The sequence below is a fragment of the Acyrthosiphon pisum genome, chromosome X, assembly GCF_005508785.2.
Source record: "Acyrthosiphon pisum isolate AL4f chromosome X, pea_aphid_22Mar2018_4r6ur, whole genome shotgun sequence".
Classification (NCBI taxonomy): domain Eukaryota; kingdom Metazoa; phylum Arthropoda; class Insecta; order Hemiptera; family Aphididae; genus Acyrthosiphon; species Acyrthosiphon pisum.
This window is the reverse complement of record NC_042493.1, coordinates 57,641,876-57,653,725: the sequence shown is the minus strand read 5'-3', so window position 1 is coordinate 57,653,725 and position 11,850 is coordinate 57,641,876. Positions and strand designations below refer to the sequence as shown.

The following is an 11,850-nucleotide window of genomic DNA, read 5'->3' as shown; positions in this document are numbered from 1 at the left end:
AAGCTGTGTGAACTGTGAACTGTTGTTGCATATATAGCTACTACAGTCTGCAGCTTTGCCAGTTGAAGCACAAGCTATACATGCATTGAAATAACCATCATTACTTGTATAACGAAATAGTATCTAATTTATATAAGTTAAAAATAATAAAAATCGTTTTAAAATGATATTTGAAACTTATGACTTAAGTACTGTCATATACGCCACGCAAAGGCTTAGCGTAGGAATATAACAGATATACTTCGGTTGCCGATTCATAAACTGCCGAACAAGTAGATTATTGATACCAGCTGTAAAAGCTTATTTAAATTATCCTTTTGGTGATCACGATAACGAGTACTGCACAAAAAGATAATTGAACAGGGTGCGACAGTATTTACACTATACCACTCTAAGGTTATACTTTACTCTCAAACTACTTTACTGACCAGTGGCCACGGTAACAAGTACTGTATGTTCGAGGGTGAGATCTTTTTAACCTAGACAAAGTTTTACTCTTTCTTAACTGACCAAAATAACGAGTACTGGATAAGAAAGTAAGTATGAAAATGTCCTCGACTACCTTTAAAAGCGTTTTTACGCCTCAAAACGTCTCTGTATGCACACCCGAGATAAAATACTTTAAAGCAGGAGTAAAGAAAAACAAATAACAAAAAATAATTTAAATAAAATAAATAATAAAAAATGTAAAATATTAGTCGTTAGCTACGACACTTAGCGATGAATCAACAGCTTTGACTCGGCTTCATTGACTTCTACTTCGTACTATGTAATCGTTATTTTAATATTTTATAATTTTTTTTTAGTTATGTATATAAACAACGGTACCTACTAAAAATAATAATGCCTACCTCGTTAAATTAAAAAATGCGATATTTTTTGATATTGGATGTCTGTGGAGTTATAAACCTATTACATAAGTATTATACCTATTACTACATGTGAATAATACCTATTATATAAAATTGACTAGTGTGCACCTTGCTTTGACACGCGATTTTTACTATAGGCATGATCTATATCCAATATCAGCTTATCCTCGGAAAATGGATGACGTTTTTCCGATATACTACGAAAGGCTCATACTTACACATATTATATAAATATAATAATTAATAAATATACAATATTATAGTGTATAAAATACAAATTTATATATATTATACATAGTAGCCAATGAGATTTTATGCGAGCGTCTGGATACTTATCAGCTATCGCCTATATTACATAGCCCGTGGTTATCATTTTTGTAGTATTATGGCGGTTTTTTATGCGCTACTGCGCCTAATAATAGAAAACAGCTAAACCATAAATAAGTATTAATTAGGTACGCATAATTAAGTACCTATTGGCTATTACGCATTGGAACGAAAATAGCAAAACCGTATAGGTACTGAAGCAAATGTTTTAATAAATTAAATTTATTTTAGGTACAATATATATAAATATATATGAACCATACATGGTAGGTACGTTCCTCGTGTCACGTTTACAACTTCGGCTTTTCGTCCTTCGCCGGTGGCTTACTGACCACGGCTAAGTAACAGAACGCTCCACACTTAGGTACAGGTTGTGCGGCCAAAAATGCACCGCCGTCGGGTGATTGCCTGTACAACATGGGCTTTTCAGTGTCTTCGCTGGATAGATCACATTCCCAGGCACCAGCGCCTTTTTTTCCGTCCTTGCCACTAGCACTGGGTGAGCTACCCGTCAGAAGGTACGTTAGACTGCTGAGGGGTAACGAAGGTGGATACTGGTTGAATGGTGCCTTGATCTCGCCCTCCTGGACGGCCGTCACCAAGTGGAACATGAAATCGTTTCGGAGCTTCATCTCTGCTACCGTCTTATTGCTCGCCAACAGTTTGTGCACCCAACGGTTCACGCTGTGTTTTTCTGTGACGAAAAAACGATTGTTATGAAGAAGTGGTAAATGGTAATGTATATTGTATTATACTGGTGTGCAAAATATGTGCCACCACCGTACAATAGATCATGATTATATACATGAAGATTACAACGTGGTGGTGACAAACCAGTGAATACAACAAAATAATAATAAAAGTATAAAACTAAGAGAGGGCAGAATTTTTGTCCCAGGTGGTATAATTTTAAATGTGTACATAATATGTTTTATAATCTACTATAATACATGCAGGATGATCCATCTAACACTTTAACGTAAGACTCTCATTATTTCAATAAGTCACAACACTTTTTAATTTTTTCTTTTTGGATTATCACAATTTCATGACATTTAAAACCGTTTTATACCCCTGTTTTAATTTATTGATACACTTTGAAGGCGAAACTACAAACAACTTTTGATATATAAATGATTACCTGTGTAAGATTTAAAAAACTATTTTTTTTCTAAGTTTTATTTTTGAATAGATTGTTGGTAAGATATGAGTGTAAAAAGTTAATTCTAATGAACAGCTTGCAGTTTTATTAAGCCATGTGGTTTCTTCAGTAGTTCAGCTCTATATTTGGTAAATATACCCAGTCCCACTCAACCTTAATGTAAATACATTTTAGGTTACCTACCTAAACATTGGTGTCACTGAACCACACGCAATTTTAGATTTTACAATTATATTTTAAATTATTGTTTATGTAATAAGTTCAAAAAATATTACTATTTTTTCTAGGTACGTTCATCGTAGTTATTTAATATATTACTAAGATATTTTTATATGCTTATAAAACAAGTTTAAATCTTATAGTAGGTATACTTAGCCCTTCAAGTTTTTTAGCGTATGCATTATTTTGTACATAAAGTGTATACATTATACAGCAGCACATTTTATTATGTGTTTATTATAACGACTTAACTCAGTTTATGCAAATTATTTTTATTGAACAATAAATTTGATATTCCATATTTTCTATATCGTCTTATAATTGCTCATGTTAAAATAATAAACATTTTTTTTAACACTTTAGCGCCGAAGCACATCCGCCCACCCGCCAGTCTAGAATATGTTCTGTGTAATAAATAATAATATTGTTTACAAGTCGTCTGATTTTTCTGTCTCATTGATTTATGTTTTATATGATCGACTATAAAATAATAAGGACAAGGGTAAACATAATATTTTACAAAAAGTTTCTTCTGTATCCTGTGATTAAAATCATGTATTATAATATAATTATATCTCAAAAACTGTTTGATTGAATTAATAAAAAATTTAAACGCAGAAGCTCTTAAAAAAAAAAATTAAAAAAAGTCTTATAAATTGATAGTATTACATAGTAATATGTGTTCGGTACCATAATATAAAACTCCAAAGGTGATACACGTTTATCATATAAAAAAAAAGGTAAAAATGTTAAGAATATTCATTATTTGCGCATTTCATTCAATTTCAATAATTCCAAAAAAAAAAACTTAAATAATAAATGTCTCGCGTTAAATAGATCACTTCGTATACTATTTAAAGTATTTATAACTAGGTACTGTATTCATACGTAATACTTATATACACTATAGTTAATTACCCTGTGCTGTTTTCAAATTCTGCATAGAAGTCTTCAACAGAAACAAATTGTAGTTCATGTCGTAGTTAAGTTCAGCCGAGTCTCCTACTTTCTTTGCCATTTTGTATAATATTATTCTGATGAGTTTTGAAAGATGAGTTAACTTTTTAAAAATTAGCTTTGAGTAAATGGATTTTAAAAATGTCTTCTCTATAAGACTGCTGTAAAACTAAACTGTTTATTATGCACTGTTGCCTAGAAATTACAATTAGGTTTATTATTTGAATTATTTATAATACAAGTTTATTTGTTTATAATAATATAGCCAATTAAAATATAATTTAGTTATTATTATTATTATTTTTTTTTATTGATCTTTGGCTTATACATAATATATTTATTTTTGGTAGAAATGTTATTACAATAATACTAGTTGGGCTATGCGCAGTACTGCGTACAATTATACTGAGGCGTGGTAAATTATACTATAGTAACTATGTTGTGAGGTTTGTGAAAAAAAATATTTTTATATGTACGGGGAGTCCTAAGCAGTTGAGCCACTTCTTAGAAAATTAAATACAATTTCTTTCGTAATCATTACGGAAAAATGGAATTGATATCTAAAAAAAGTATAACTATTGGTTATATTATAGTAACCTATAAAAAATTCCATATCATTCTATATTTATAAGTTTATGTCGATGTGTCTTAAAATTGGAAAGTGGCACCCTAACCTGCTGGGTGGGTGACTTGAACTAAGGAACCAGGAGATATGAACATATCAAAGTATGTCTTGATTAGGGCTGTGAATTTGTAGGAAAGTGCATTATTTTTTGGTGATTGTGAAACATAGCTTTGTAAGTAGGTACATAATTTGAATTATGTAGGCAACTACGAATCAACTACAACTATAAACTTTTATTTTGCATTTCTAGGTCATATTTTCCTTTTTTAGTTAATTTTTTAATCAAATTCCGTCAGTTGACATGTTTGAAAAACATTTTTTTGTTTATTTTTTTTTTGTCTAATGCAATAGTTAAGACCTAAGATGAATAAGGTACCCACAATTAAATATATTTAAGCTTGTTTTATTATTTTAACAAAATAAATACATAAAAAAATATTAAAATATGTTTCATGTGAATAGCATTGTACAAAATTCAAATTCAATCAATATTTTTATTATTTTTTTTTTTATTAAATAAACACATTTTTATGTATGTAAAATGTAATGTACTAAGATATTATATCCTATAATATCAATATAAATATAACAATTAAATTAAAAACCATTTTAAGTGAATTTTATACTACAATTTTTGGCATTTTATATTGTATTTTTTGCATTTTAAGTATTTATTTTAAGGTTCTTAGCACATGAAATTTATAGCCCTGGCCATAAACATAAAATTAGAAGTTAAGAAATTTGTATTGGTGGTATCTCATTAGCCTGGATAAAAACCTCTTTGCATATCATGAATTGGTTCCAACTCTTGAGTTGATGAAGTCCGCCCTCTTTTGTTCCAATTTCATTACTCATTATTAATCATTAATAATTTAATTATATTTAACTGTAAACAAAAATATTAATATAAAAATGATTTTGTAATTTTTAGATTAATTACCAGAAAGTTATTTTGTACTGTCCCTATCACTTTCATAACTTTTATTTGTTTTTCTCGATTATGTTTTCGATGACATATCCAAAATCAAAAGCATTTTCTAGGTCTTCCTCTGATTTTAAGTAGAGATTAAATCCATTGAAATTTGGGTTAATTTTAAGTCAACTTTAGCATGTGTTCCGAATATAGCTTTGTACTGTGAACTGTCAATCATTACATGTGTACCTATCTAATGAATACCTGTTAATAATTTAAAAATATTTTACGGCATCAGTTTTGTGGAAAATACAAAAATACCAAAAGTGTATCATGTAGCCCCATGCCCCCATGATCCCCTACATCAGTGTTTCTTAACCTTTTTGATATCACGAAACACCAGGCAATAATATTTTTTTTATGCGGAACTCCTCTGAAAATATCTTTAAAAAAAGAAGGGTACACAAAACATGGTGATAAGCGGCAACATTAGCAATGCACTAAACTTCAGTGATTAAAATACTAAATACAGCAAAATACAATTAAATTATTTATTTAGAATTTAGATTATATTGAGAAGTAACATTATACAATATATTTAGATTAGATTAAATTTATATTAGATTGTAATAACAGGAAAAATAATAATACAATTATTGCATGAATCTTAGTGGGATGGATGCGCTTGAATATGACTGCATATGCTATCAGTATCTAGAATAAGGTTTTGTTAATGAAAGTCTTAGTGTCGGAGTCACATTCAATCTACTTCGATGTTTAGTCTTGGTTGCAGTGACTGCTGAGAATCCACTTTCACATAAGTATGTTGAAGGAAAAGGAAGTAGGACTCCCAATTAACCTCCTAATTAGGACCTCGCCTTTTCAATTAACACCTCATATTCGCTGTGAACTTCTATCCAAAATTTATCTAGTGATGAATTGTTTTTTAAGTTTTTCAACATGACGCCATACTGTCATACTGCCAAACTGCCATACTGCCATACTGCCATGCCATCGTCGTTGCCCTTACCGTCATCATTAAAACTCATTAAAAAAAATGAACTGTAATATTATTGACTCTTATTTATAACAGTATAATAAAATCTTATTAAATATATTGTACACGTCTAACGGGTTTCCCACTAGCTATATCTAGAATTCTAGCTTTTTTTTCTATTTTTAATATTTTGATAACAGCACAGCACTTTCGCGGAACCCTAGGGTTCCGCGGAACACAGGTTAAGAAACACTGCCCTACATAGTAGCATGTGTAGACGTGTAGTGCTAACCATGCCAACTCTTGTATCTGCGATTAATTTTTTATAGGTATGGTAACGAACATTGTTTGCCGATGACGTCTATTATTTATATTTTTATAAATACTAGTATATACTTAATCGAAGCTAATATCCATCATGCGCAATATTAACCTGACCAAACCAATGTAACTAAAATAATGACGTGTCAGTGTAGAAGAAATTTACCCCGACAGGAAGACTTGTTCGTAGATGATGGCAACGACGAAGGGGCTCTAGCCAACTCAAAAAGGACATATTTAACACCCACAGATTTGGCGATCCGGTCACGTCAAGTTTATTACACATTAGTACCGAATCCTGGATTAAAATCCCACTTGGAACCTATGCCGGAATGGAAAAAGGAAGGACTGAGACTGAATGTATTTCTTTTGGAAGAAGCGGCAAACATGTGTGGATTGAATGGCCAGAGACTCTCAAGGTGGTACTCAATCAGCAAATGGGCAAAGAAAAATAACAGCCCGCTGAGCCTGCAAGAGTTTCAATGGATAGTGGAACGTTACGCACAAGTGGACAGGGACACAGAAAATATTCGTTCATTAGTCGTAGAACATTTAAAGAAAAATGGCAGACGATTCAAGTTTGATCTCAATAACTCGAATAATTTCCGATTAATAAACCCAAAATACAAGCCAAGATGTGTATCAAAGACGAAAAGACCTTATTGCCCATGCGTGGGTTGGGTGAATCCAATGGTGTATAAAGTAATGAATCGGGCAGAGGAAATGCTGAAAAAAAACAAAACGGTCATCATTGCTAAGCCCGAGACTAGAAAGTTCTGGGAGATATAGATGATATGGATCGATGATTGGAACTACTCAATCCATGCACGTGTGTAATAGGATATTTTCGACTTTGGTGCGCATCTTTACTTGTATTATGGGTCCAATACTTGGTATTAATTTGAATCAGCTAAACAGCGATAGTAATATGTATAATTTAAATAAAATCATTTTTAAACGAGAATAATCTTATTTTAGTAACAAAATTATGGTATAACTTAATTAATGGTTAAACACTTTAAACCAATGAACTTATTTTCAACAAACATAAAAAAAAAATAATCCAAAATATTAGGAATAGGTATAAAACACTCCCATTGGAAATCAGAACAATAAAATATAATACTATTCTTAATACCAAACGAAATCTTAAAATTTGATGATTGAATGTTGTAAATTGTAATTCAAAATGATTTTAGATACTTGAAATGTTTACCAGCTTTTTATATTAACATAATCTATAAGTGCTATATTTTAAAGTTAATACGTGTGGCAGGAAGTCATCCCACATATGATGAGACTTATCAACAAGTAAGGTTCGCAACCCTTTCTTCAATTCTTGATTTTGCCTTTCTACCTGTTTGGCACGTGGGTGGTATATTGTAGTCGTCCATCCTCCCAATCACCACCTCCGAGTGCCTATCCCATTGCCTTCGACATGAAATGCTGGTCATTATCTGACAATAATGCCTCGGATATCCAAACTTTGGGAACAACTCTCGTTAGAATGTGATAAAATCGATTTGGTTGTCACCTTTCCTAAGGGATAAGATTCTACTCAGCGATAGTCAAATCAGTTACTACTAAAATCGTTGTCTTACCCCGCTGCGCTCGTGGGTTGACGTGAGCCTCGGGTGCACATTCGATCATGTGCTTGGCGATTCAGTGGTCTTACACGCGCACAGACGTGGCACGACCGCACGTAGTTACGTACTGTTTATCTTATACCACCCCAAAAGAAACGAATCTTTATGCTTAGGTACGTTTCTTTCCACCCTGGGTGATAAGCTACTTCGTGGTCGTGAAACCTTTGCAGCAGAATCTAGTGCTTGTCATCCGGGACGACCGGTGAGGTCGCGAGCTTGCTATAACCATCGAAGTGCCGCGTTATCTGTGAATAACATAAACTTACCGGAAGTTTTTTGCTGGCGTAGGAGATGATTTTCCTTTCACCACCCTCCCACCGCTTGAAGAGCGCGGCCCCAACTCAGACTTCGCTTGCGTCGGTCTGTAGATTGAATTGAAGTGGAGAGCAGAGCCTTGGTGAGTGACTCCTTCCACTTCCAGAATGCCTCTTGCTCAATTACTGACCAACGTCATTTGGTCCTTTTGGCCAACAGACTCGTAGGCGGTGCTGTGACCTCGGTGTAGTGTGGCATGAACTTGCTGTACCAAACCCGTAACACGTCTTTTGTCTTCTTTGGAACCGTTAGTTCCTGAATCACCCGAAATTTATTCGGTTCCCGGTCTATTCCTTTACCGTCCACAACGTGTCCTAGAAATTTGATCTGTGCCCCACCGAATATATATTTTTTTCAAACCGTAAGACTTGAGTCGCTCCAAGACTCTTTACAAGTGGTTTAGATATTGATCGGGACTTTCTGAGTATACCACAATATCATCCAAAGAAACCAACACAAATTTACCGATCAACCCACGGAATACTTCGCTTACTAAGCGACAGAAAGTGGTGAGGGCGTTTTTAAGTCCAAAAGGCATTACTCTGAAGTGGAATAATCCTCTTTGGGTTCTAAACGTCCTCAATAGGGTTGACGGTATTGAAATTGGAAACTGGTATAAGATTCTGTACCGATATGAAACGGTATACCGTAAACTAGTACATACCGTAATACCGGTATTATGGTATTACGGTTTTTTCAGTACTATGGTATGCGCCGGTATTATGGTATGTACCGGTGAACTGTTTCAGCGGTATTTCAGCAAAAACCAGTATACTGGTTAACCGGTATACCAAAATAAATGGTATACGGAAAAAACCGTCAACCCTAGCCGTTAGTTGACGTGTCTCTGTGCAGAGACCTTCCTGTAAATATCAGGATTACAAACCCATGGTGCTGTAAATCTTCGCTCCACCCATTCCTCGGACCATGTCATGGAGGTCCGGCAATGGGTGAGATATCAACTCCGTCTGCATGTTGAGACGATAATCTATGAAAAACCTGCGTGAGCGATCCTTTTTCTTCTTGAGTACTACTCCCGGTGCAGCCCATGGAGATATACTAGACTCGACAAAACTCTGTTACTCCATGTCTCGCACCATTTTGGCAATCACCTCGTTTTTCTCTCGGGAGTACTCGTAAATGTTAAGAGCCACCGGATTTGGATCTTTAAGACGGATCTGGTGCTTTATTCTCCCTACCTCCGGATATTATCGTAGGAATTGTTTGACTAGCATACCGTACTCTCCTTCGGTTACACCTACAGTTTTCTACTCCTACGGTGACCGGAGTTAATGGATTTCTCCAACTCACGAAAACTAGTCTTTCTTTCCCAAGTTGATTATGCAACCACTATAGTTCCAAGCGACTTTTTGCTCCGCGAGAAAATCATGGCCCAGGAAGAAATCTCCAATTAGATCATCTAATACTGCAGCCTTGAAGTTTACCTCCAGATCCACTATCCAGGCCTGAAATTCGGAAAACTCAGTAATTTATCGGGTTTGGCCGTTTGCCATACGGACAATTTCTAGTTCTTTGGTAAAACTAACTAAAACTAACTAAAAATATGATATGTTATTTAACAAAATCTATTAATATTCAAGTATAACATTTTTTCTACTTAATTGAGCAAACACTTTTTCTTGATTAAGTAATAAAAGTATATAAAAAAAACTCAAGGTGTAACTTTTTATCATGAGTGTTCATTGAAAATAAACAAATATTTATATTATTAAAGTATACAATATGTTTCATTGTGGTCATAACACTCATAAACAGTATTCTATCCATGGGCTAAATTTAGAAATTGATCAACTCACATATTGCACATCTACTTATTAGTTATCAACAAGATATTTTCAGAAATTACGTTTAGATATTTTAGCATATCGCTAGTTGCTACGTCCCTAGTTATTATCATCAATATTGTTATTTTCTTAGGTTATATTATGATCTAAGGTTATTTTTCTGTGATATACGGGCAGGTAGTATGACGTAACATTTGTGATCAACGCTTATCATTTTTAGTATAGACGAAACTGCCTATACTAAACAACATTATTTTCACCGAAAAAATAAAAAACTTTCATATATATAAACATAAAAATGATAGTAAGTATTTAATTTTAAAACACAAGTCTTAGGAGGGATGTATTATTCTGAACAAAATAAGTAGAGGGATGAAAAATGTAAGTACAAAAAAGTATAGGGATGCCATCCCCCGTATCCCCCCACTTCGACCACTGTTTATACGTTTAGAATTCTTATCGCTTTATTAGAACAATTGGTATGTTTAAGGCAAAAAACAAGTTAAAATATTATGTATCGCGTGTGTTAGATTAAAACAGAAAATCACGGTATCGAATTCCCTTAATATGAATTTTAGTTATTCAAAATATAATTTAAAGCATTTATTTATTTATTTATTTGTTATTGATTTGAAAAAGTGGAGTTATTTTATATTTTTATTATAATTATACTGTTAATATTTATACCTCGATTTATACATTATGATGTATAATGTATATATTGTCGAATATTTATGATATGTATGTGTTATAAGCGAGAGAAGTGACGGGCACATTTTTTCACTTCTGTAAAACAAACATGATGTGCACCTCTAACATTTCTTTACCAATAATACTGATAGGTACTTATAGTAAGTTTAATATTTGGAACATTTTTAGTTATACTGAGTATAACAAGTATAATGTTAAGCAGACGTTTTTTTTTCTTTTGAATTTTTGAAATTACTATGAATGAACTACTTGTGACTTATTTTAAGGAACTTTGTTTGAAATTTTCTATCCTTCACTATACAATTCTTTTAGTAATGGTAGAAAAGCCTGTGCAGAATCTGTATTAAATTGTCTTACCTTAGATATTACCAGTCCATGTCCTTATAAGGAAAGCTTCCATTCAGTGACGTATTTAGGGCGTATTTAGAGCGATGGGGGGCAATTTCCCAGGGATGCTATATCTGAGTCCTCAAAGGGGCGCTTCGCTAGAGGTTATATAAAAAAATAATTGAATTTGTTGAGAAATTATATTAGTGAGAACTGATAAGTGATAACCTGTATCTTTCTTATAATATCTTTTACATTTCTATACATATTTCTATATACATGTATTGTATTATATTGTCACATGTAGATACAATTTAGAAAAAAAAGCTAAAATCTAAAATTATAATTTGTTTTATTTGATTATAAAAGTTGACTTTTTTATTAGGAATAAATGGAGTAGTAATGGTAAAATAAAAGTGTTCTCTAAATAATTAGTGGAAGCTTAAATGCAATAAGGGAAAATATACATTTGGGTTATCACTTTTTAACTTTTAACGGAGAGAAAAAGTAAATTGTAAATTAGAGGGGGCTTATAAATTTTTTTGTGACAATGAGTAAAAGGAAACGGAGAAAAAAAGGGGTGTCATATGGTACCAAAATAGTAAATACGCCTTTGCTTCCACTACAATAATTTCTCAAACAGTGAACTGGGG

General features: G+C 32.8%; 1 protein-coding gene across 1 annotated transcript; it reads right to left on the bottom strand.

The window, feature by feature from the left end:
* Nucleotides 1-1,387: 1,387 nt before the first annotated feature.
* On the bottom strand, nt 1,388-3,751 carry LOC100574276. The gene is made up of 2 exons (XM_003245211.4): nt 3,499-3,751; nt 1,388-1,893 (listed from the first exon to the last, which is right to left on the bottom strand). The coding sequence occupies exons 1-2, from the start codon at nt 3,596-3,598 to the stop codon at nt 1,490-1,492; spliced, it is 504 nt and encodes a 167-aa protein (XP_003245259.1). The 5' UTR covers nt 3,599-3,751; the 3' UTR covers nt 1,388-1,489.
* Between the last annotated feature and the right edge of the window lie 8,099 nt (nt 3,752-11,850).